We start from the raw sequence: 27,482 nt of genomic DNA, 5'->3' as shown, positions 1-27,482 counted from the left end.
GAGAGCTCCGGCGTGCTGTAACGCAGACACTGTGTTTACAGTGTGTGAGGCGGGGGGCGCGCCGATCGCGGCGGGCAGCCTGGCCGCGCTCAAAACCCTTATAGCAGTTTGCTGAGGGAGAGAGAGCGGGGCGAGCCCCGTGGGGCTTAACATGTCTGTGAGTGAATGTGGGCGCAGGACAGCGGGCACATTTACTGCACTGAAAAACACCGTCGGCCTGAGCTGACTGAGTGCGTGTTGGTTTCGTTTTCACAGAACCCGTGGGACATGTGGTGTGTAGTGTTTGTGGGCACTGAGACGTAGGCACATTCACTACATTTAGTGCACAATCGACATGAGGTGATTTTGTTTGTGCGAGCCCTGCATTTTTGCGGGCTGTGTTTGTGTGTAGAAATGAGCCCTGGGTTGTAGGCATTTTCAATACACTCATAACACCATCGGCTGTGGCCGGAATACCAGAAAATACACCATTTATGTGATTTATCTGGGTCGCCGTGGGAACAGCATTTGTGTGCAGGCAAGCGGGCATGGTACTGGCTTGCTTACTGCAAAATACACTGGAACAGTCACATTTTCTGGAACTGAACGAGCGAAAATTTCAGTGGAAGTCTGGCCACGGCGAGACTGAAACACCGTCGATTTCCTAGGAGGCTAGGAAGACTTGTGTTGGTTTCGTTTTACAGAAACCGTGGTAGTGTTTGTGGGCACTGGGTTGTGGGCACATTTACTACATTTAATGCACAATTGACATGCGTCGATTTCATTTGTGCGAGCCCTGTACCGTGGCGGGCTGTGTTTGTGTGTAGAAATGAACACTGGGCTGTGAGCATTTTATTACACTTATAACACCATCGGCTGTGGCCGGAAAACCAGAAATACAATGATTACATGATTTTTCTGGGTCGCCGTGGAAACGGCCTTTATGTGCAGGCAAGCGGGCCGTGGTACCAGCTTGTTTACTGCAAAATACACTGGAACAGTCGCATTTTCTGGAACTGAATGAGCGAAAAGTTTTTGGTGGAAGTCTGGCCGCGGCGAGACTAAATTTTTATCTGCTGCGAGAGCCGGGATCGAACACGGGTCTCTCGCGTGAAAGCTTCGGGTTCCGCCACTGGGCCACAGGGAGAACTACACTAGCGCAAGCAGATAAGAGAGCGTCATCACAGTTTTGTGTGTGTCGGCGTTTGTATGCAGGTGTGCGTGTTATACAACAGGCTCATTGCTGCAATAATGACATTTTCAGCCGCACAAACTAGGAGCTGAGAAATGTTTAAGAAATGGAGATTAGTCCGGCCTCGGCGGGGACTAAAAACACACTTTTTTCTCATTTGCCGGTGACGCACGCCCATGGGGGGCGGGGTAGATTTCTTATAACGTAAAGAAAGCTAGCCGCGGTTTTAGGGCTCGCGGTCTTGATGCTGGCCCGTTTCCTTGACGACTCGCGGACAGAAGGCGGAGGTCCACAGAGCTCGCCTGTTGCGCGGCGGTTGCGCGGGCGCTTCCCAATCGAGGCCGATGCTTTCCACGGCCTGAGAGAGCAGACGCATCAGCTCAGTCTCAATGCCGGCTCTCTTACCAGTGGTCTGGCGGGAAACGCTAGCGGAGGGGAGGTCCACGGAGCTCGCCCAATCCTCGCTATCGGATGCCAGAAGAGAACACGCCTCGGTGGGTTCGTCAAACTCGTGGATGGACGCGGTGGCAGGCGGCGGCCGTTGTCCGTCAGTGAGCGACTCGAGCGAAGCCGGCGAAGCTGGCGGGCGAACCGGCGAGCTTTGGCGGGCTGGAGAAAGCTCGGGAGCGCGCTGGGCGCGGCGCTTCTTGCGGCGCGGCACCACGGCGGGCTGCGGTGAAGGCTCGGAGAATGATGCCAGGCGAGTCCTCAGAGTCACCATAGGCAAAAGCTCGCAATGAGGGCATCCGCCGTCAGCGAGCGCGAGAGCCGCGTGATCCTCACCCAGGCAGGAAACACAGATGACGTGCCGGTCTCCATCGCTGAGCGGGGCGCGGCACGAGCCACAGGAAGGCATCTTTAAAAAGACGCAGCTCTTTTGTGAGAGAAGTGTGAGTCGCGTCAAGTAAGCGAGCAAACACTCTCAACAGAGTAAATACACACAGAGTATAAAAGGATATAGAACGCCGGAAAGCGCAGCAGGTACGGCAGTTGAAGGCGGCGAGGCCAGCGACTCCAGAGCTCGTCCCGCTGAAAGGCTTGCTTCGACGGCGCGGCTTCTCACTCCGGATCCAGCGATGCGTGTGCGTCGCTGAAGAGATAAAAATCAGCTTGTACCAGCCTAACGAGCATATTTATGGGGTGAGACCACGCCCCTTCTGGCGGGACGTGACGATATGGGCGCGAATTGCCCCCATTGGTCATTACGTCACGCAGAGTCTCTCTCGATAGGCTGCTGCATTTGCTGCAGAGCAACCAATAGGCGCGCGAGCTGTTTCGCCTATGTCTGCTTGCTGCTGCAAAGCGTTTTACATTAATAAAAAATTAAGGATAATTTTTGGCTTCAATATCTCGTGGAAAACAGTTTTTCCCCTAGCGTAAGCTATTACGCAGTACGAGAGATACTCTCGTAAGAGAACGTCTGCATGCTAGAAATAGAACCGACGCCTATTTTTCACGCGACACGCAAGCGTGTTGGAAGCGTTTTCAGGCAAAATAGAATTGGAAAAGATGTTTATATGCTATTTTGTACACGAATACATATTAATAAATTACATTTTGATGGTTGAAAGTCTAGGTTTTGACTAATTCAGATATAAATATAGGCCTAATTTAAAAATAAATAAATAGGCCTAATTATCAATTTTCAAATATTGCACCTGTCAATACAGAACGAAATATTCTGTAGTCTATTTTGCTGTCAATACTGCTGACAGTGTCTTTATCAGTAGGCTTTATATTTATGCTTAACATGAAGTATAGGGCTTCCACAACTCTCTCCCATATGTCGAACAAGGGTGATCTGTGTCAGCAGCGCAGCGTCAGACACGTTTCTAGTGTGCAAAGACACAAAAAATGTGACCCAGCCACCACGCAGCTGACACGGAACAGAAACGCCACGCTCACGCCACGCAGCCAGTGTGTCATGGGCCTAAATCTTCTAGTCTTCGAGTCTTTATTTTCTTTTATTTGCCTACTCAAGTTATTGTTAAAACTCACTAGACATGCTTATTCTGTGCATTTTGGGCACTTTTTGTGTGAAACCATATTTATTTTTGTCCATCGAAAGTGTGCTTTCACTTTAGTTGAGCGTGAGCAATGCAAAAACAGTTTCAACGCCGAAACCCCCGCTTCACTTCTGCTCACACGCCGCTCCTGCTCGACGCTCATGCGCTCCTCCTGCTCCCGGTGTGAATGCACTCATTGATTAACATGCACACCGAAAAAAATAAGCGCCGCTCACGCATGCGGTGTGAAATGGCCTTTAGATACACGCCATCGTGTACACATAAATCTCTGACCCATCATCGTCTTCCTCGTCTAATTTCTGTCGCTCTACATACGTCATCTGGTATAATTGAAACGATTGGCTATGAGCTACGTACAGGCGCATTTGATAGACATTCTTAGCACCCAATAAACGGCTCTGGGCATTCGTAAACCACGCCTCAAATATGAGAAAATGAACATGTGGTTCCCGACCCAAGTCTCAATGAGACTTGGGTCTGACGTTAGCCAGGCTACTAAGTACCAGTACTGTCATTGTTATTTTGTGCCTGTACTATGACCATACCATGGTTTGAATAAGGGATATGTACCAAGATAGTACTGTGGTACATTTATTTAATTTATTAATTTATTAATTCATAGTATATATATATACATACACTCACCTAAAGGATTATTAGGAACACCTGTTCAATTTCTCATTAATGCAATTATCTAATCAACCAATCACATGGCAGTTGCTTCAATGCATTTATGGGTGTGGTCCTGGCCAAGACAATCTCCTGAACTCCAAACTGAATGTCAGAATGGGAAAGAAAGGTGATTTAAGCAATTTTGAGCGTGGCATGGTTGTTGGTGCCAGACGGGCCGGTCTGAGTATTTCACAATCTGCTCAGTTACTGGGATTTTCACGCACAACCATTTCTAGGGTTTACAAAGAATGGTGTGAAAAGGGAAAAACATCCAGGATGCGGCAGTCCTGTGGGCGAAAATGCCTTGTTGATGCTAGAGGTCAGAGGAGAATGGGCCGACTGATTCAAGCTGATAGAAGAGCAACTTTGACTGAAATAACCACTCGTTACAACCGAGGTATGCAGCAAAGCATTTGTGAAGCCACAACACGCACAACCTTGAGGCGGATGGGCTACAACAGCAGAAGACCCCACCGGGTACCACTCATCTCCACTACAAATAGGAAAAAGAGGCTACAATTTGCAAGAGCTCACCAAAATTGGACAGTTGAAGACTGGAAAAATGTTGCCTGGTCTGATGAGTCTCGATTTCTGTTGAGGCATTCAGATGGTAGAGTCAGAATTTGGCGTAAACAGAATGAGAACATGGATCCATCATGCCTTGTTACCACTGTGCAGGCTGGTGGTGGTGGTGTATTGGTGTGGGGGATGTTTTCTTGGCACACTTTAGGCCCCGTAGTGCCAATTGGGCATCGTTTAAATGCCACGGCCTACCTGAGCATTGTTTCTGACCATGTCCATCCCTTTATGGCCACCATGTACCCATCCTCTGATGGCTACTTCCAGCAGGATAATGATAATAATAATCCTAATAATCCTTTAGGTGAGTGTATATTAAGGTAGTGTTGTTATCGTTAACTAAAACTATGAAATTCAATTAAAATAAATCTGAAATAAAATAATATAGAATAATAGTATTAATTATTAAAATGAAAATGTTAAAATGCTGCCTTGCCTTGGCAACTTACTGAAATAAGTACTTAAATTAACTGAAATAAAATAAATGAAAACTATGTCGAGAAAAACTAAAACTAATAAAAATGACAAAAGCGCATAACAAAATGGCAAAAAAATTTACTAAAATTATGAAAACTGAAAATATAAAAGTGAATAAAATTTTTTATAACAAACTATAATAATATATATAATACTAAAATAGCACTGTATCAAACTCATTTTACCATGACACAACCAAGTGATATTATACACACATTTTCTTTTCAATCAATTTTCTGTGTATGTAGAACACTGACCTGCAGACGAAGGTTGAGTACTTGGAAACGTGTGAATGTACAAAAAAACTCACACGAAAGTGCGTTTATGAAGGACGTCAGGTGGATGAGGGACATCGCTGGTCTCCTGACAGCCGCACCGTCTGTTCCTGCACCAATGGCCACATTCAGTGTAACCGTTTAAGTGGTGAGTAATCTAACATCCATTAAATCACCATTATGAATCAAAACACAAAATAATTCATAATAATTAGTTTAATCAGCAAGCCAATAATCAAACCATAGATCAGAGAAATTTACATGCAAACCACAAATTAACATAATGAACCACAAATAATGACTTCCTTCTCAGTTCGTTTATTCCTCAAGTAGAGTGGTTTTCCCTAAAGACCTGTAATAGAAAGTGAGGTGTGAGTGTTTTTGGTTTATGTGGGTTTGTAGCAGTATTAAGTAGTAAAACCTATTTGCACTGCTGGACCTTTGTAAAACTAATATACAGTACAAATATCAAATCAACATATTCTGTTTTGCTTTTATGGTCTGTTGTAGGACAGTTTTTGACATTTTCATTTTTGAAACTGACAGGTGTGATAATTTAGTGTATTTGTCTAAGCCTGTTTACTTATCACATGCTATGTGCAGATTTCTTTCCCCTCTCTCTTCCCCTCTTTCTTTATTTCTTTCCTGTTCTCGCTCTGTCAAATTGGATCGGAATGTTCAGACAGTGTGAACTAGTTTACAGAATCCAACAGCTTCATCTATATTCTCTTTCTCTTCCTTTTCTCTCCCTTGTTTACTGAAAGTGTGATCAGCCTTAAAGTTAATGGTAATATAATTTTTATAACACACATATTTATAAATACATTGTAAACTGCTGTGACTAATAGGCCTAATAATAATGATAATAATAATAATTGATATATATTTGATATATACGTATATCATTAATATTGTCATGATCACCAGTGGGAGTGCCCTGCATATCCACCTGAGGGCTCCCCAGACCATTGTCTTTGCCTGGACTCATCATGCCTGATTGTTTTCAGCTGTTGATCATTAGCTTGTTAATTCACACTATATAAGCCATCGCTGTTTCTCAATTCCAAGAACGCAAAGAACGGACTTGTGTTCTCGTTGAGACCGGTCTTGCCAGGCGACCTTGAAAGAACTAACTCGGAAGGACGCGAGAACACAGAACGCATCTTTATGAGAATTGAGATGTGCTGCGATCTTTCTGCTTGACCATTTCGGCAAATAGCGATTCATTCATCACAACCTATTAAACATTTCTTTCATATTATTATAGACATTGTTTTCATATAAGTTTATATTTTTTTTTTATTTTACCGTTTGTATTTTTGAGTAGCCTATGTGTGACCTATGCTTTGTCAATGTTAAGATTCTTTTTAATATGGCAATAAAAATACTGCCGCTTAAGGTCTTTATCACTTTATTAAAATGAAGCAAAAGAGACTCACAAATGTTAACTTTCACGAGCTGTCACGTATTTCGAGCTTGCAGCGGGAATCTCTTAAGTGAGAACGAGAAGCCTTCCGTACGTCGACTGCCCTCAGCGTCTTCTGGGATTTTTAACGGTTCGATTCTCTCAAGTCTGCATTCGATGCATCCTCGATATCAAGGACACATCCGGGCACTTCATGCGTCCTCTGTACTTGCGTTCTTGAGTATTGGAATTGAACTTCGACGGTTGATGATGACGTAGTACAAGAACTCAAGGACGCAAGATCACTGAAGAACTCATATTGAGAAACAGCCCATGTGTCACTCAGTCACTCTTTGCGAAGTCTTGTATGTTTAATGTTACACTGCAATTCTGAGCCCTTGTATCCTGGTTCCCCGTGTTATGGTTTTGATCTCTGCCCGTCCTTGGATTTCCCTGTTTGCCTGTGTTCTTGTGCCCTGTTACTGTTTGGATTATCCTTTCAATAAACTACTGCGTTCGAATCCTCAACCCATGTGTCTCAGAGCGGTACGTGCCAGAAGACTTCACCATGAATGGCAGAACGAACCAGGCTTATATAGGCAGGGACTGACATGGTAATGAGAACCACCTGAAGACAATCATGAATGAGAAGAACGGGCAGTGAGTTATGGGAAATGTAGTCCTTGACTGACTGGAAATAGTCTGGGATAGAGTGCCCTCTGGTATCAAGGGTTCTCCAGCTGGTGATCGTGACAAGTAAGATATTAAAAATATTAATAACAATACTTGTAATAATATTAATGTCTGTATGTGTGTGTGTGTGTATATATATATGTGTGTGTGTGTGTCCGTGTGTGTGCGTGATATTGATGATGCATTAATGGTAATGATATTAAAGCATATTTTGCTTTAATCAAAAGAAGAACATCTCACCATCTGTACAAAGGCATTACATAATCAATGTCACTAATATGCTTATTTGATTAATATAATATAGCATTTTTCTTTTCACTTTACGTCAATAAAGTCATGTCTGTGTTTTTCATTTTTCAGAATCCTTATTTCTGTTTATAAACATTTGGAAATTAGATTTTGAATTAAGGACTTTTCAACCCCCCTTTATATATCATTGAACTCATTGAACTGTTGTTAAAACTCATTTTCAGACATCAGATGTCTGGAGCAGTCTGTCATGAATACTTATAGACATCTTTTAGAGTTCATATTGCTGATAAGATTTGATCTTATGTGGGCAGGAAATATGTGGTTCATCTCACATGATTATCTCAGAAGGTTTCATAGGGGTTTCGTTCCAGCACAATAAACTGTGTGTATGTCTCTGATTGGTGATTGCAGAATGCAGCTTTCATGGCAATATCTATAATAACGGTGATGTCTTCAGCCCAGACGACTGCAACCGGTGTATGTGTGAGGTATGCAATCTATAAAATATTTAGTCTTTGACCTTCTTTTAGTCTTTTAGATATATTCTTTTGCTTCTCTCACACTGGCATCTCTTGTGTCATTGTGATATTGTGTGTGTGTGTGTGTGTGTGTGTGTGTATAGAATGGAAGAGTAGAATGCGAAGTGAATCCATGTCCACCACAGTCCTGTGAGGAGCCGTCTGTTCCTCAGAGACCATGCTGCCCTGCCCACCAAACAAGTACCTACATTGCATCTCTACATATAATACCCACACTGTACTTTCATATGTACCAATGAATGAGTGCTATCTTCATAAAATATTATATTAACATGGCTTTCCAAAAAGTACTTACAACTTGCATTTGCTTCATACATGTGTATTTGTTTTTTCTTCTTTAGAATGTAGGCATGAGGGTGAAATCCATGAGAACGGTGATGTGTTTGTGTCGAGATCCAACCCTTGCCACAAATGCATCTGCTCTGTGAGTCTACTGTGTGTGTGTGTGTGTGTGTGTATGCAAATACTTTGCATGAGTGTAAATGTTAAAAAAAGGTTCAATGGTAAAACTAAAATGGCAAAAGACATTTCAATGATTAAGTTTTGGAGATGCTCCTGCAATAAAAATGTTCAATGTATGTTAAGTTTTTCAGTTTTTAGCGGTTCAACATTTAATAAAATGATTCAAATTAAAGTTAAAAATATCAATGCTTATGCAAAACTATTCACAACATCTGATAAAATATCAAAATTGAGTGGAAAGAGTGTATATGCTGTAAATGTTCTTACTGGCGTCAAACAAGAGACTTTAAAAGTTTCTGTTTATAAAAAGTTTCTATAACCAAATGCTATTTTATAACCGCAAATGTTTCTTGAATTTTGTTATGCATGTTTCAGGGTAATTATATTTAACTAAAAGAAAAGCAATAAAAACAAAATTGTTATCTGAAATAAAAATAAATGCCAGCTGCCTAGGCAACATTTCTCATTTGCGTTTAGTTTAATTTGAAGTACAAAAATGAAATAAACTAAAACGAACTAAATGAATAAAAACTATATGTCAGGTGTGGGTGTTGTAGAGAATGCAGAACAGAATTAAGCCGAAGAATTAATGCGTTATGCAATATGCATGTTTATTTGCAGAACAGTGAGGTGTCATGTAATCCCATTGAGTGTCCGCCCACCCCGTGTCCCAACCCCTACATGAGACGTGGGGAGTGTTGCCCTACCTGCTCTGGTACACGCTCACAAGCACTTTTGAGCTCTTTATTTGAGCTCTATCATTTCTTTGTGACTCTAATGGTTCTGGAACCACTTACACAGAAATTTGCGTGCCTATTATGTCCTTTGCAGCATGTGATGTGGGCGGTCGGCCATACAACGACTCTTTCAGCACCATTGATGGCTGCCAGACCTGTACATGTCAGGTGCTTCTCTCTCACTTGTTACACGCATAACGTATTACATGTTAGTGGATGAAATGACCGTATTGTTTGCGTTAAACTGCGGTGTTTTGTATTTTGCTCATCAGGGTGGGAATCAGGCTTGTGTTGATGTGCAACAGTGTCCTCAGACGTGTCAAGATGGTGTGAAGCCACCGTTTGGCTCCTGCTGCAGAGATTGTTCCCGCTGTAACTTTGAGGGGCAAGTTGTCCTAGACGGCGTCTCTTTTCAAGCCAACCGTAACCCCTGCAAACACTGTGTGTGCAATGTAAGCCTTCTTGGTATTCATCAACCACATAGTTACAATTAGACATTAACATTAGGATATTGTAATTATTATTTTATATTATTATATTAAGTGCTTGTATTTGTGAACTATTTATTTAGAATTTAGTAGACATAACTTTTGGACTGTCTGATACGTTTTCCTGCTCTCTTTTACACTTTTTCTCTCTCACAGACTACTGTAAAAGTAATGTGCTTATTGATTTACATTATATATTCTTACTTATTATGAAAAGTAATATAGTTTTATAGTTGCATCCCACCACTTAATTAGTGTGACTTAAGGTTTTCTGTAAAATGTAGGCCTGTATGTAGGTTTGCAAAAAATAAGTTTAGCATTTTTCGGAAAATTAATGTAAAAATCAAACAAATTGAAACAAGCATTATGTTGTAAATCCAAAAAAGTAATGTTACTTTACTCATTACTTTCGCTAATTTTGTTATATTTAATGAAATTTGATTACATTACAAGTGATTATTATTTTTACTAGGTTTTTTTTACTTTAAGTTTTTCGTGTAATATTTATTTTTTATTTTATTTCAATCTTTTCAGTTAATAATATTTCATATATTTTGTTTTAGTTACCAATAACAGCACTGTACATAACACATTACTTGTTATGCATTACCCTTAATGTTGGCCAAAAAGATTACGTATTTCACTTCTAAACACATCTTGCATAGAGTATATTCTAAAATTCACTAAATATGTCCTCTACAATGGTGCTTTTGGTCATTTGCTGTGTATTTTTTAAATCAGCATTAATTAAAGAGGTTGTGTGTGTGTTTTTTCTTGTAGGCAGGGAATATAGAATGTGAAACTCTGTCGTGTCCTACAACTCCTTGTCTTTTGGTGGAGACTGTAGGTGGGCAGTGCTGTCCCAGGTGTCGAAGTAAGTGTGATTTGAGGTTTTTGTACATTTTTGTACATTTTAATGACATGCAACTTGCTCAGACATGCTCATACTCATTAAACAAGTATTTTGTTTGATATGAAGGTTGTGTCCAGAACAATGTGTGGCACCTGCACGGTTCTCAGTGGAACCATCCTGATGACCCCTGCACGACCTGTACATGCATGGTGGGGTATACCATATCTCATGGGCTATCAGTGTTTTAGTCTTTAAATGTAATCTCCCTCTCTCTCTCTCTCTGTAGGAGGGTCAGGCTCAGTGTGAGCGTGAACCCTGTCATGTCCCCTGTACAAACCCAGCCTCTGCTCCCCCCGGATCCTGCTGTCCTGTCTGTGACGGTGTGTCCAAACTTTTTAAAAATGACTTGTTACTATAGTTTTAAATCACTCTAAATCAGAACAGTTGAGAGCATGCAATCAAATTAATACATATTGCTTGTCTTATTGTGACTGATTCATTTGTTTACATTTTTCCTAGAAAAAGATGGTTGTTAGAATTGAACAATGCCATGATAGGTCTATTAACTACAAACATTTATTGACAGGGTATGGCTATATCGCTTCAGATAGAAGTGTCTATTAAGTGGCTACTTATACTTGAGTTTGATATATTTACATATATTTCTATACATACATATTTTTCTCACAGGTTGTAATGTGAATGGAAGGGACATCCAGAATAGGATGGATTTGCCGCCAGGACCCAGTTGTGAGGGCAGATGTACATGTGTGGTAAGTTGCATAAGAACTGAGTTGAATAAGAGATATTTTATTTTATTTTATTTTATTTTATTTTAAAATGTATACCTTGAATGCAGTGCAAATGACTTTGAATAAAAGCGCCAAATGTTGTAAATTGGTTTGGATGAAATGGTTTTCCAAAAAATAAAATAATAATAGCATTCTAGCAGAAGCTTCTTCTTTTTTTCAGAATGGAAATATTAATTGCGTTCAGCACCCCTGCCCATCGACTCCCTGTTATAATCCAGTGAAGAGACCAGAAGAATGTTGTGAACGGTATTAATAACGCTTTTTTCATAACAATTTTGGCTAAAGTAGTAAACGAGATGGGCATCTTAAAGTAAACACTTCTTATTAATCAATTGGTGTTCAGATGTGAGGAGTGCAGATATGAGGATATTGTATACACAGACGGTAAAACCTTCGTATCTAGAGAGGATCCGTGCTTGAAATGTCAATGCTTGGTGAGTTTTTTTCTGTGAGTGTGTGAGTGTGCCACTTCAGATAAAAGTGTTTACTAAATGTATGAATATTTGAATGTATTTGTATGTGAATGTGTCTATCTTATGATACAGGGTGGGCAAGTGTCATGTGAATCTACAATATCTTCATGTCCGCCTCCCAGTTGCACGCACCCAACAAATTCACATGGCCAGTGCTGCCCTACTTGTCACAGTAAAGAAGACAAACACAAACATCTCTTTCCTCCTCTCCTTCTGTAACATGCAACATAATATCAAAGTGGTCCTGGCTTCCAAACACATAAGTAAAAAATGTTTCTGTTTCAGTGTGTATATATGAAGGAAGGATTTACGAAGATGGACAAGAGTTCAGGCCTGCCGGTGGTGGTCCATGCGTTCAGTGTACATGCAAGGTGAAACACACACACACACACACACACACACACTGACACACACACACACACTGACACACACACACACACTGACACACACACACACACACACACACACACACACACACACACACTTAGAGTGAAAAGAGCTATTGTGAATCCAGCTTACACCAATGTTTATCTCTTTAATGAAATTATTGATGAAAATGTTTGATTTTGACAATGTTTTTTCAAAGTAATTAAAGACATAGCCTACTGTTGATAAAATGGTCTTTTTGTTAAATGTTGATACATGCTAAAATTATTATATAAAAAATATTTGGTTTACTGTAATCTTTTTGTGTCAAATAAAATGTTACTAATTTACTGTGATATTTGGCTAAAATTTATAAATATGATGAGACAATATTGAGTAAATTTAAAGAATATTTGTCAAAAGATAACAACTATGACTTAAACAAAAACGTTAAAAAAGTAAACACACACACACACACACACACACACACACACAAAGTATCATAAATGTACCATAGAAGTAGCCCATGTGACTCATGCACTATATTCCAAAATCATCTGAAGCCATATGATAGTTTTATGTGAGGAACAGGGCACAATTTAAGTTGTTATCTGCTTTGAATATCATTTGCATATGTTGCAAACAGCACACACATTAAATATCAAAAAACATCAAATATCATGCTAGGTTTGAAGGCATTGAAGCCATTGATTCTTGTGTGGGTTTTTTTTTTTTTTTTTTGTTAAAGGGGGGTAACGTGAGATGTCACCAGGAAAGATGCCCATCTTTGAATTGTGCAGTTGCCACTCCTGCTCCTCCTAACATCTGCTGCCCAGTGTGCAGAGGTACGACACTGACACAGACACTTGCACAAGGCACATTCTCACATACACTACCATTCAAAGGTTTGGGGTCAGAATGATATTATTTTTCAGCAAATCAGCAAATTAGAATGATTTTAGAAGGATCATGTGTCACTGAAGACTGGAGTAATGATGCTGAAAATTCAGCTTTTAGCATCACAGGAATAAATTACATTTGAAAATATATTCAAATAGAAAAGTTTTTTCAAATTGTAATAATATTTCATAATGTTACTGTTTTTTACTGTGTTTTTTATCAAATAAATGCAGCCATGGAGAGCATTAGATACTTCCTTTAAAACATAAAAAAATCGTACCAACTCCAAACTTTTGAAAGGTTACGTGTGTTAATTCTGTGTTTGTAGGATGTATGTGGAATGGCGTTCGGTATGAGGAAGGAGACACGTGGACTGACGCTGACCAAAGATGTTCTTGTGTGGGGGGGCAGGCTACATGTAGTCAAAACTGTGCCCCGACCCCCGGGCCCTGCCTAGAGCCCACCATACCAACAGGTAAGAGAGAGAAGAAAAGACAAGACAAAGAAAGGAAGAAAAGTGACATATTTAAAGGCCTACATAGTTGTCTACATAGGCCGCTACATTTTAAGGCAGCATACAAAGTAAAAGATAGAAAAAGTAAATGATTTGAATACAAATCTGACCCAAATATAGTTACAATAAATGCTGAATATATTTTGTAAACAGGGTGGCTTAAGGAAATATTTTTTTTTTTCAAATTTATCTTCAAATATTAAAATATACTACAACTAAAAGGTGAAAAAATATTATAATCTAATATACAGTATATATTTCTAAATATATTTTTATTGTCCTTGTATAATTTAAAAATAAATATTTTTCATTTCGTCAAAAATTGGAAAATTGGACATTTTTAAAAAATATATATATATTATATTAGCAATTTTTTTGGACCAATTTAGTATAATTTGAAATCTATTTAAGAATAAATCTGAAAATATATCTGCATATATTTTAAAATATATTTAGCATTAATTCAACATATTAAGATTAGAAATGTACATATGAGGAAATATAAGTAATTAAAAATGATATATATATAATTTATAATTTTTTATTATTTATTATTGTTATTAGCAATATTTTTGTATAATTAATATGTGTATCATTTGAAATACATTTTGAAATAAATGTGAAAACATCTGCATTTTAATTAGATTGAACTAATTTTCTCTGGACAATTCTTAATATTGAATAAAACGGGTATATCTAAAGTAGCATTTTGCTTAAATAAACTCAATACCATGCTTTCTGGGATATCCTGGGGCTGGTTGCATAAACAAAGCTATTATGTTAAGACAGTGTCTAAAGTTCTTGTATGACCCACTAGAAGTTAGTCAGGGGAAGTCAGTGTTACTTTTCGGTATTAAATTAGGCTAATCTACGTTTTTATGTAACTGATTTAAAAAAGCTTTGAACAGTCTCAAAGAAAAAAATGTGGTGTTTATAGTCTTAGCGTTTATGCAACCGGCCCCACCCCCTACTAATGTTTGTATAATAGCCATGCTGCTTTAAGCCCAATTTATACTTCTGCGTCGAACTCACGCCGTAGCTAAGTCGTAGGCTGTGTGTAGCGCGCGTATCCTTCGGCGTACCCTGACGTGCACCTCTCCAAAAATGTAACAACGCGTCAATTCTACGCGAACGCAAGCGCTGTGATTGGTCTGCTAGAACCGCTCCCCGGGTTTCACATGCTCCCTCTGCACGTGTAATTGCGCGTCAACCCGGACAACGACGCAGAAGTATAAATGAAAACCAACGCGTAGTCTATAGCATAGAGGCTCCGGCGTAGGTCCGACGCAGAAGTATAAATCAGCCTTAAGATTTACATAAGCTGTCTTATTTGCACAAGTTTGCAGTCTATGAAGATATTTTTGGTGCAAAACTACTGACGCCTGTGACAGTGAAATTTGTAGTTGTAGAGAAAAGCCACACATGTGTATCAGTAAATTTGAAGTCACAAGCCCCTTTCACACAGCGCATTGATCCCGGGAAATTGCCGGGAAATTGCCAGAACGCCTTCTGTGTGAACGCAAACACGACCCGGGATTGATGCCGGGTTGGGGACCTAGTAACATTGCCGAGATCAGTCCCGGAACGGGCGCTGTGTGAACAAAAGCCGTAACCAATGCCGTGTCGTAATGATGACGCTGAAGTGAAGTGAAAGCAGGCTAGTGAAACGGTATGTAATGCGCTAGTTTATGATCGAATCAGAGAAAAAAATGCACAAGCGTGGTTTCTCCAGAGAGAAATCGCAGCTCATAAGCAAACCATACACGCTGCTGAGACATTACATGTCACATCGATGTCACGTGTCTTTACGGGAATTTTACGGGTTGTGTGTGAACGCACTCTCTGATTCCGGAAAATCACTGGCAGTGTGAATGAACCAAAATCAAACGAACCCGGGTCAAATACCGGGTCGCTTTATCCGTGTATTTTCCGGAATCTCTGTATGAAAGGGGCACAGAGAGAAATGTTTTAAGAGTTGCAAACTTGTAGACTTTTTTTATCTTCCACAAACACAACACAACAGTTACACCTTCTCAAATTCTACATTGCAGGTGCACAAATCCTATTCTACAAATCACAAATGAAGCTCACATTTTTGCTACAGTTGCTGCAGTGAATATGGTGCAAAACGCATTTACACACCTGCATCAAAAAATGTGAAGTCACGGAGAGATTTTGCTCATCTGCAAATCAGTATGTGAATTCATCCAATGAGAGTTGCACACTTGTAGAATATTTTCTCACAAATGTCTTGTATATTTTTCTAGCACAAACACTACAGCAACAAGAACTACAGCTGCTTGAATCTGCTGCGACTCTCAAACACTGTTTTTCGCTTTCAAGTGACAAGTTTCGCGCGCTCTCCCTTTTGCACCAAGTGCACCGTGAAATGTGGTGCAAAAGTGAGTTGTGCATCTGTAGAGGCAGTGGGCGGAGCCTACATTAATATTCATGAGTTTCCCGGGCATGCGCTGGAACTGCTCATTCTAGTTCACGCTCCTCGTTTCTCAGCAGGTTTAATGGATTATTTCAAAAAAGGTAAAAATTGTTTCAGCACGAACTTAAACTACAATTGTGTATCGTTTCGTTAAGTTCATAATGTTTTTATTAATTCGTCACTGACTGAATGATTTCTGGCATTATATTCCGTAAAATAATGTTAAAGTCGGCATGAAATCAAATTTGACAAATCTTCTTTTTATATGTGATATTGTAGCCTAGTGTTTATTATAAATGATTTATCTGTGCACTTCATTATTTTTTTTAAATTCATGTACCCTTATAATCTTTAATCAAATACATTACCCTTCCCTCCCCCCTCGAAACGACCTCTCTTCTCTTTCGGTCACGTGCAATGGCGAAAGGGTGCGGCCAGAGCCGATGAGGGTGCGGCTATCGGTGCAACGCCTCTCAGAGAAGATACATTCAAATCTGCCTCCATTTTGTTTGTAACGCACAACCTCCAACGATCCAATCAATTCCCGAAGGACGAAATCAAGCCCCGCCCTACATTTTTTTCTAATTTCAGAAGCCGTTTCACTCGGATATACGTCACAACAAGGAAAAAATGACAATCTCAACTTCCGTTTCATGCCGACTTTAAGTGTTTTTTGTTTCTCATTTACAGTAAACTTGTTGTATCAAATGTAATTAATCCACTTTTGTCCATACAATTTCGTCCAAATTGTATGTATGTATTAAAGCAACACATTCATGTTTGTGTTTGGTCTTAAATGAGTTGGCTTAAAGGGGTCATATAATGCCATTTTTGTACAAGCTAATATGATTCTTTAGGGTCTAAATTAAAAGTTTGTAATATACTTTAATTAAAAATTCTCATTAGTATTGTAAGAAAACACTTATTTTACCTGGTCAAAAACAGCTCTGTTTTCAGCACGCCGTTTCAGTGCATATGCCTTTAAATGATCATGAGCTTTGCTCACTCCGCCCCTCTGTTCTGTGCGTACACGTTTATAACACAATAACCATAACGCGTTGTTCAGTATAAACGTGGAATTATGAATTATATTGAGAACGTCATACATAGAAAACATGCCGTAATGTACCCTGAGTGTAAACCTTAGACGCATTCATCGTGAAGCGTGCAGCTAGCGATTTGCAAAGATATAAATATTAATATAAAGTTTAATAAAACGTTACACTCACTTCAGTTGTTCTAGAGGTTCAGCAGGAACACGAATATCTGGTACCGATTCTTTTTTCATGAGCAGCTTCTTAGCAAAACCAGCTTTATACTGATCCTCGTTTATAAAGCAGTCTGGTGTGTGAAATGATTTGCGCAAACATGAAAGCATTGACGTTGCTCGTGGGGAATATTCCCTTCGAAAACAAACTCATCCACTGCGTCTTCAGCTGTTCGGATTTAGGAACATTAAAATGACTGCTGTGTTCGTTATTACACCCAAGAACAGAACACCACAATCGCTTAGACGCCATTCTGCTCATAGACAGTGCTCCAGCATATCAACAATGACCGCGCCGGTCCGCGCAGACTATGATTGACAGCTCGCTCACGAGCGAGGGTGGGTCTGTGTTGAAACGCTGCTGTCATTCAACAATCGCGGGAGGGGCGTCCGACCGTGTGACATCACACGGTTGAACGGCTCGATTTGAGGCAGGGGGAAACATATAAGGAGATTAAAACAAAAACACTGGATGGATTTTTATCATATTATGATGTTTGTGTACAGGCACTGCCAACACACATTTCAGTACAATCAACTTGAAAAAGTGAATGTACCATTATAGGACCCCTTTAAACTAACAAGAATTTAAGAACAATGAATCACACCATATATATAGGGCTGTAACGATACGCGATATAAAACCGAAATCGCGATACTCAGATCCACGAACCTGTGTCGCGGTGTGAGAAGGCAGAATCGCGACACCCCCCTTCAGGGGCGGATCTACAGGGGGGCATGTGCCCCCCCACTCTAGAGCCTTGCCCCCCCCAGCTGCCCCCCTAACTTTGATGATCCAAAAACTGTAGGCTACTTGTAAAAACAACCCGCAAGCTTCTCAAAACAGTGAACTAAACGACACATTTACCAAAACTGAACCATTTAATTTTTATTAAAGCCCCTCCCCCCTGCCCCTCAAATACTTAGTACGTCCCTGATTCAAACGTGCAGAGCGGCGTTCGCTCAGTCTGGCCCACTCACGCACAGCGAGTCTGCTGCTGTGCGCTGGCCCTGCAAACCGACTGGAGAGACTGAGCTGCCCCAGAGCCTCTGAAGGTGAAGTGAGTTTCCCCAGGTGTTCCCCAGTCATTACGTTCCTGTGTATATTGCGTGAATGACGGGTGGTTGGGCAGATATTGTGTTTTTGCGGTAGGTGGTATGCCATACGGAACCGTTGCCACTGAAACTGCATTAACGCACCAGTGGGGCTCGACAGCCTTAGTCAAACGGGTTGGCGCGTATGGTTGGGTTGTGGAGAGATTGTGAGATTGTGGTTAGGTCTCAGCAGCAGGAGGGATGTAGAGGTCAGTAAGCTGGGCTGAGTTGAGAGGGGGACAGAGGGGGGTGTCTCTGGGACACCAGAGTCACTGTCGAGCCCTCTTGAGGTGTTGTGGGCTAGTCGACGAAACACTGAGGACGGAAGGTGCCCACTTGAAGACCCTAGAGATGTCCCCTACTCGGCTCAATCCAGACGGTTGTCGTGCTGGTCCACTAGGGAGACCACACTGTAGTTGCAGCCGTCGTGTGTGCTGACGCGCCAAGTACACTGCAGCCGTTAGCGCCGGACAGAAGGGGAGTCACACCACCACTTGGAAAGAAGCGTAAATGGATGGAGAAGCATAGTTTACTGTAAAGCTACGTCTTAGTGTTGCTTATGTACAAATCAGCATGAAGTTTTAACATCTACTCTCGTGTAATGGAAATCATTACCTTAAAAACCTTTGTAGTGTGTAAGGGCATGATTAAACTAACTACTGTGTTTTTGTGTTTGTTTTGTTAAAGCAATTCACATATAGGGATTCCCACCGTCTACCCCTGCCACCCTGCCAAGACCTCTTGCCACCCCTTTGCCCCCCCCATGTAAAGTTTTCTAGATCCGCCACTGCCCCCCTTCCAACTCCCAGAGTTATCCTTCCCGTCCAGATCCACATCTTTAAATTATTATTTGAAGTTAACATTGTAAAATATGTATAGACCTACACCACAAAACTAGTTGAGGATAAATTATTTAAAATTGGTCAATTTCAGCGTTATGGACGTAACATTTGCAGTAAAAACTTGAAATATAAATTCTCATAAAATGCATTTAATACCAATAAATTAAAACTTCTGTTTATATATCCATACTCCCTTAATAAAGGAGTCCAGACATTAGAAAAATAAAAGTCTACACATGCATTTTATATTTAATATGACATGAGGGAAATGCACATGCGTTACGGACGTGACACAAAACATCTTTAATTGTTAGGTGGCAAAATATTGTTTTAGTATGTTCTGTGAATTACAATGCACAAACCAAAAGTAATACTAGCCACTGGATGAAGAAGGGTTGGTTCTCCCCAGAACATAAAATATTCATTTTATTTTATTTTTCGTGTTCGCATTTATGAGGAAAAAACAATGTTACGGACGTGACAGTTCTGGAAGCGGCACTAAAACTTTCACAGAGACATCAAACAGAAAGCACAAAGCCTTTCTTTAAAGTGAATTTCGTTTTTTATTAATTGTATCTTAATTTTAATCAATGTTTCATCAACCAATTACCTGGATTTAATAAATAAGAAGTAAATATAGCAGACATTAGATCATCATGAAACGGAGGCGCCGGCGCGTGAACTGGAGCTTGTCTCATAAATGAACCGAAACTCAGCGTAAGGTAGCCTACTTGCCTCACAGAACTGAGAAATATATCTATATTGAAATGTCTACTTTTAAACAGAACAATTCAAAACAAAGAAAACAGACTGCTCTCTGCTTGTGTAATCCGTATGAAAAGTGCATTTCAATCACACCAGGATATATTATACAGTGTTTCCGCTACATTCATTCCGCCGTGGCGGTTGCAGTTTCTCAGTGAGGTCCGATATTTGTTATTTGTTAAGCCCCACTAAAGGCATAAACAACATTGTAAAGCACAATAAAGTTTTCGCACTATATTCCAAGACTTCTAAAGTCTCTCAATAGCATAATGTCGTTAAAGGTATTGTAGGTAGGAATTTTATAAAAAACTTTTTTCCAAATTTGTTTAAACTTTCTATATATATCAATGCATAATTAAAATGTAAGTACTCTGATAAAAAGAGTATAAAAATCGAGTGACTCGAGACCATTTAATCTGCACTAAACACAGCTCATTATTTCCATCTGGGACGAAACAAAGGATTTGCTTAGGCGACTGTCACTCTCTCGCAACCATGGCAACCACCCTTTTGCCACACAGGACCTGCCCACTTGCCCGTACCCGTTTGATTTGAGGAATTCAAGAGGCACGGAACCTAGGAACAACAAAACAATGGCAGAGAAAGACCAATCAAAATTCACATATGCAGTTCACGAAGGCAAACCAGCCAAAAAAAGGAAGACAGTAACGTTACTAGAAAAGGTAATGAACAAAAAGTCTTTGGATAAACAACGATTTATCTGTCCTCGAGCTGACGATGCGGTACTTGTCTCTGGAGAGTGATTATCAGATAGTCCTCATCAGAGTCAACAATGCTTTCATCATGGAAACTCTTACATGCAGAACACCATATACGTTATGAATGTTACACGAAATTCATCTTCATCACAGTGTAAATGATGGCAATGGAAAAACGTGTATCATGCAACCTGTTTTTAGCTTTGCCTTATAGATAACTAGCTCGTTAGCGAATCAATAAATATATATTTTAAACTTTACCAATATCAATATGCTAGCTTGATAGTGAGTACAAAAATACATCTTATTTGTTTATCTTCATACTGATAAAGTTAGATTTTTTTTATTACATGTGATTCTGACATGATGTCACAACATGCACTGCACTCCTTCCTCTCCGCTCGTCTCAGGTAAATAATGCGTCTTCAGCTCAGCGGTCGGAGTCGCGAGTTCATGTGTTTTGGGGGCGTGGCTTTGGAAGGAGCCCAGAAGGGAGGGGGTGGAGTGAATGGAAATAATGAGCTGTCTTTAAAACAGTCGTGAGAGGTCTACAGACACTCGATTTTTATACTTTCTTTTTCAGAGTACTTACATTTTAATTATGCATTGATATATACAGAAAGTTTAAACAAATTTGGAAAATAGTTTTTTTTATAAAAATCCTACCTACAATACCTTTAAGTTAAAGTTAATGAAAACTCATCTCTCCTCAGTCATTCTCCATTCAGCATTCAAACAGCGCGTCGCGTTCGGTTACGACAGTTACACGACGACACTCTCTTCAAGATCAATGTTCCCATTATTATACTTTTTTTTTTTGTAGATAAAGGTCTATAGTTTCCATAAAATGACTTTATCTTGCTGGAGTTTATTGCGCTTTCTAAATCATATTCCCTTCTCCCGGGTGTCTGTTAGATTACAGCACTGGAGTAGAGAGCGCTATGATTTGGTCTTCATGCGCACTGTAACTGAAATTTAAAACTGTTAAAAAAAAAGGCTCAATAAACTGTTGCATAGATAGAATACACTAAGCTTAGATAGATATAATCTCTTCTCTTCGCTTTGTGCTTTGAACTTTTCAATGCGAAGCGCTGCACGCTGTGACTGAACCATTGCGCACAGGATGCGCATAATCGGGGACAAGGGGGTGTGGCCAATGGGAATATCACTCATGGGCCACGCCCCCTCCCCCTGGGGAAATGGGCCTGCCACCACAGTTGGAAAAAATCCTTGAGGAAACACTGTATATATTTTTAAAAAGTGTTAGCCCACGGATACATTTATGAGGGTTTATTTAATTTATTGCAATCAACAAATGATAACAATTAGTAAAAGCCACAGTTTTAAAGCTTCGCAAGGTGCAATTTATACGACGAGTTGAAGTTTGCTGTACTTTATATAGGCCTACACGAAGTGAATGCCAGCAATCATTCAGTCAGTGACTAATTAATAAAAACATTATGAACTTAACGAAACGATACACAATTGTAGTTTAAGTTCGCGCTGAAACTATATTTACCTTTTTTGAAATAATCTATTAAACCTGCTGAGAAACGAGGAGCGTGAACTAGAATGAGCAGTTCCAGCGCATGCCCGGTGTCACGATGTGGGTTTGTGTCCTGTCATGTTCTATGGTTCCCTGTCTTGTCTATTAGTTATCCCAGGTGTTTCTGATTTCTCACGCCCCCTGATCATCTTATCTAGCTCGTTTGTCCCTGATTATTTAAGCCCTGTGTTTCAGCCTTGTCTTTGTGAGTTCTTGTTTAATGTTTGACTGTTAACGTTGATGTTGGTTGTTCTTGTATCCTGTTCCTGAGTCCCGAGTCCTGTATCGAAGTTTAGTTTATAGTCTGTTAAATAAAGCGTGTGTTGCATTTGGATCCTGCTTCATCTCTGCTTCAACCGCACTTCGTTACACCCGGGAAACTCATGAATATTAATGCAGGCTCCGCCCACTGCCTCTACAGATCCACAACTCACCTCATGAATATTAATGTTGGCTCCGCCCACTGCCTCTACAGATGCACAACTCACTTTTGCACCACATTTCACGGTGCACTTGGTGCAAAAGGGAGAGCGCGCGAAACTTGTCACTTGAAAGCGAAAAACTGTGTTTGAGAGTCGCAGCAGATTCAAGCAGCTGTAGTTATGTTCTTGTGTTTGTGCTAGAAAAATATACAAGACATTTGTGAGAAAATATTCTATAAGTGTGCAACTCTCATTGGATGAATTCACATACTGATTTGCAGATGAGCAAAATCTCTCCGTGACTTCACATGTTTTGATGCAGGTGTGTAAATGCGTTTTGCACCATATTCACTGCAGCAGCTGTAGCAAAAATGTGAGCTTCATTTGTGATTTGTAGAATAGGATTTGTGCACCTGCAATGAAGAATTTGAGAAGGTGTAACTGTTGTGTTGTGTTTGTGGAAGATAAAAAAAGTCTACAAGTTTGCAACTCTTAAAACATTTCTCTCTGTGACTTCAAATTTACTGATACACATGTGTGGCTATTCTCTACATACAACTACAAATTCCACTGTCACAGGCGTTCAGTAGTTTTGCACCAAAAATATCTCCATAGCAGTCTGTTTAGAACACCTCACATTGTGAGTGTTCCTACAATGCTAAGAGGGTGTAATGGTTGCTAACATCTATAACTCTCCATCAGGCAGGACAGATAACTAATAAGTTAAGTTAGAATAAGTTATTGAGAAGGTTTTGATAAATATGTGACAGGTGGGGAGTGCTGTGACTCCTGTGGGCAGTGCCATTACAAGCAGCGTTTGTATGAAAACGGCCAAACGTTCCAGGACCCGGATGATCTCTGTGTGACGTGCAACTGTCAGGTACACACAATACTAGATTTTACATTTCATGAATGTTTAATACAAGATTCTTATAGGGTTCGGAGTTTGTTCAATTACTAACCATAAGAATGCGCAACTGTGATAGTCAAACACTATTTAAATATTTCAGTCAGGCCCTAAAACTAACTTTTTGCGGCACCTGCCAATGGCCGGAGACTTGAGAATAAAAAATGACCATAAATATTTTTTAACAGCCAGGAAACAGATTAATCCTAATTAAAGTAACAAATGTTATTCAAGTCAAGAGCAATGAGTAATTGTTCTTTGTCTTTTGTTGTGTGATTAACATTAAAAACTGACAGCAGCAAGAATATTAGGCTGCATTTTTTTTACATAATTTTGTTTTAATATGTCTGTTTAAGCGCAATAAGATGTGAAAGAGAGCTCAATTCAGTATTGGCGCTGAGACGTGGATTTCTGGGCACATGCTTCGGATGTTTGCGCACAGAAAAATTCCCACACAGCACACGAGTAACAAATTGAGTTCCCTTTCGCGTCTTCTTGAGCTTAAATATTTAAATTGGCAACTAAGGCTTAAACTTTCATGACGATGCAACACTAATCCCTTTCAACTGTCCCGAGAGTCGTTCATGTTTGTTTACGTTCATGTTGCATTGTTAGAATTTATTAAAAAAAAGTCAAAAAATGTAAATTGGCCGATCGACACCGTATACTCGCCAAGACCGATTTTTACTCGAATTTGGCGCTTGGCAAATGTTAATTTTAGGCCCTGGTTTCAGTTTTTATTGAATGTTTTTACATTTTGAAGTGTAGAAATCTAGTAACTATTGGCTAGTTTCTATACACGTGTTTGTGTGTGTGTGTGTGTGTGTGTGTGTAGGATGGTCAGGCTTTGTGTGCTATAGCATTATGTCAACAAGTGACGTGTTCTAATCCGTACACTCCTCCTGGAGAGTGCTGCCCCCAGTGTCCAGGTACACCTTCACTAAATATTCCCAGATAACTTGATCTTAGTGTGCACACTAACAGTTATTGTCTCCTCTTGCCATTTTCTTCCCTTAGAAGTCTGTGAATATGATAACCGCATCATTACTAATGGAGGTACAGTTCCAAATCCTGGGAATCCATGTGAGGATTGTGTTTGCACTGATGGACGTGTGGACTGTGGGAATCGCGAGTGTCCAAGGCCGAACTGCAACTATCCTCGGCCGGGGACGTGCTGCCAAAACAACTGCAATGGTGAGGGCCTTAAACATCAAAATTGCTTTAGAACAAATTTGGTTTCAAAAATTAACTTTATTTTTTTATTTTTTATTTATATTTATTTTTTTACCTTAATGAATGCACATTTAGATAACTTGAGAAAGGCTTGAGACATTGAGACATAAACAATGGAATTTTCTATGTGTGCATTTGAATAGTCTCGAATTTCTCTCCATTCAATGACATTTCTGTTTAGGAGAAATAAAACTCTTTCCTGTAAGCATATGCAAACCAGTCACTTATAAAGCTCCTCTCCCTTTCCTTCAGGATGTAGATATGCAGGTAATGAGTATCCAAATGGAATGGAATTTCCACATCAAGAAGACAAATGCAGGATGTGCCGTTGCACCGTAAGTGTCTCTTTCTCATACGCTACCATTCAAATGTTTGGGGTTGTGAGAAAGAAATCCCTTATGATCATCAAGGCTGCATTTATTTTATCAAATATTATTACATTATTAATTTATTTATGTATTATACATGTATTTTATCAAATATTATTACATTGTAAAATAACTGTATTCTATGTTAATATATTTTCAAATGGAATTTATTCCTGTGATGTAAAGCTGAAATTTCAGCATCATTACTCCAGTCTTCAGTGTCACATGATCCTTTAGAAATCATTCTAATATGCTGATTTGCTGCTCAATGTATATTTCTTATTATCAATGTTGAAATGAGTTGTGCTGCTCAAGATTTTTGTGGAAAATGTTCAGGGTGTTTCATGAATAGAATGTTCAAAATCTTTTGTGAAACTATTTTTGTTTTTACAGTGATTTTTGATCAATATAATACATCATTGCTGAATAAAACTATTATATAACTTTTGAACGGTAGTGTCCATAATCCACACATATCACAGTCTTACTGTAGATCTGTGTTGTGTATCTGTGTGTGTTTGTCTGTAGAATGGTAACGTCCAGTGTCTGATGAAGCGATGTCCAGCGGTGCATTGTGCTGATTCGTTTGTTCCGCCAGGAGAGTGCTGCCGCCAGTGTCCAGGTCACACTGCTGCTCTTGTATAACCTTAATTACAAGATGACAATTTGAAGATTGTACTCTAAGCTGTTCACATGCTATTTACTATTCAGCAACTCAAAATTACCCTAATTCCAACATTGATGTGACATCATTACACCTCCCTATATACATACGTGTTTGTTTTATGTAGATGTAAATGTGTTTATCTCATTCCTTACAGTACCCCTTGCTGACTGCAATGTTGAAAGACAGCATTACAGACACAGGCAGCAGTTCCACCATCCCACTGACAGCTGTCAATCATGCATCTGCACCAATGGGACAATGACATGCCGGCGCAGGCCCTGCCCCTCTGCCTCCTGCTCTCACCCCATAATTCAAGAGTGCTGTCGCACATGTGATGGTGAGACACTTTATAAAAACCCTATGAAGTGTATGTGAGAGCTTTAATGATATTTCATCAAGAAATACTGATATGTTGAGAGCAGTATTTATATTTATATTTGTGCATGTACAGTTCCGTACAAAAGTTTGGGGTCAGTAAAAATTCATTTTGTAAGAAATGAATAGTTTTTGATTGATCAAACTTCTGAACGGTACCATCAAATATATCAATCACATATGTATGTGTCTGTCTTTGGTTTTGCAGGTTGTCTGTATAATAGGAGGGAACACACTAACGGTGCTACATTTGAGGATGCATCAGACCCATGCAGGACATGTGTTTGTCGTGATGGGACTGTGACCTGTGACCGTAATCACTGTCCCCGCAGTGCCTGTCCTTTCCCTATACAGGGCAAGTGCTGCCCACAATGTGATGGTATGTGTTTGAGTATATATATATATATATATTTATATATTTATAATTGATTTGATATTATTATTATCATTATTATTATTATGAGTTGTATTTTTTCCTTCTTCAGGCTGCATGTATGCTGGCGTGGAGTACCTGAACGGTCAGGAGTTTGCAGACCCTTCTGATCACTGCGGTCGTTGCATGTGCATGAATGGTCACGCGACCTGCAATAGGAGGTCATGTCACAATCCAGGATGTAGTTACCCCACCAATAGGGCGGACCAGTGTTGTCCTGTGTGTGAAGGTACCGTATCACACTGTGTCTAAACAAAGTGCACTTTCAGCAGAATAACATTTTTACAGTAATTCTCTTCTGATAAAAATGAGAACAAAGTATTGATGACTCATCCTGCACTACAATGATTTTTGTCCAATCAGATGCTCTTTAGAATGAGAATACCCCTCCCCATCATAACACCTGCAACTGACTTGCAAGTTGCAAATTAGGGTTCATGGCTGCGGCTGTGGCATAAGCGTGTTTGTGTGTGTGTGTTTGTTTATTGTACAGGCTGTCAGTTTGAGGGAAGAGTTTATGCAGATGGTGAGTCGTTCCAATCACCCACAGCATCATGTGAGGAGTGCAGATGTTCTGTAAGTATTTATCTATCTATCTATCTATCTATCTATCTATCTATCTATCTATCTATCTATCTATCTATCTATCTATCTATCTATCTATCTATCTATCTATCTATCTATCTATCTATCTATCTATCTAGCTTGGAA

The 27,482-nt window shown here is 39.7% G+C and overlaps 1 protein-coding gene across 2 annotated transcripts in view; it reads left to right on the top strand.

Annotated features, from left to right (window-relative positions):
- Positions 1-27,482, top strand: part of kcp (kielin cysteine rich BMP regulator) — a 107,112-nt gene that overhangs the window by 11,466 nt on the left and 68,164 nt on the right. The window contains exons 5-28 of one of the 2 annotated variants that reach the window (XM_056236006.1): positions 5,175-5,349; positions 7,963-8,039; positions 8,174-8,270; positions 8,432-8,514; positions 9,174-9,267; positions 9,384-9,457; positions 9,562-9,741; positions 10,558-10,651; positions 10,757-10,839; positions 10,917-11,010; positions 11,321-11,403; positions 11,603-11,688; positions 11,786-11,876; positions 11,988-12,087; positions 12,201-12,286; positions 13,030-13,126; positions 13,510-13,656; positions 24,713-24,889; positions 25,181-25,263; positions 25,825-25,918; positions 26,118-26,300; positions 26,547-26,717; positions 26,824-27,000; positions 27,265-27,347. In XM_056236006.1, the coding sequence (XP_056091981.1) occupies positions 5,175-5,349; positions 7,963-8,039; positions 8,174-8,270; positions 8,432-8,514; positions 9,174-9,267; positions 9,384-9,457; positions 9,562-9,741; positions 10,558-10,651; positions 10,757-10,839; positions 10,917-11,010; positions 11,321-11,403; positions 11,603-11,688; positions 11,786-11,876; positions 11,988-12,087; positions 12,201-12,286; positions 13,030-13,126; positions 13,510-13,656; positions 24,713-24,889; positions 25,181-25,263; positions 25,825-25,918; positions 26,118-26,300; positions 26,547-26,717; positions 26,824-27,000; positions 27,265-27,347 (2,709 nt within the window). The remainder of the gene's footprint in view (positions 1-5,174; positions 5,350-7,962; positions 8,040-8,173; positions 8,271-8,431; positions 8,515-9,173; positions 9,268-9,383; positions 9,458-9,561; positions 9,742-10,557; positions 10,652-10,756; positions 10,840-10,916; positions 11,011-11,320; positions 11,404-11,602; positions 11,689-11,785; positions 11,877-11,987; positions 12,088-12,200; positions 12,287-13,029; positions 13,127-13,509; positions 13,657-24,712; positions 24,890-25,180; positions 25,264-25,824; positions 25,919-26,117; positions 26,301-26,546; positions 26,718-26,823; positions 27,001-27,264; positions 27,348-27,482) is intronic. The other variant, XM_056236007.1, reaches the window with a different exon arrangement.

This window comes from Rhinichthys klamathensis, unplaced genomic scaffold, assembly GCF_029890125.1.
Source record: "Rhinichthys klamathensis goyatoka isolate OS25496 unplaced genomic scaffold, OSU_Roscu_1.1 h1tg000436l_1, whole genome shotgun sequence".
NCBI classification, from domain to species: domain Eukaryota; kingdom Metazoa; phylum Chordata; class Actinopteri; order Cypriniformes; family Leuciscidae; genus Rhinichthys; species Rhinichthys klamathensis.
The sequence above is the reverse complement of the archived record's forward strand: the minus strand, read 5'-3'. Positions and strand labels throughout refer to the sequence as shown.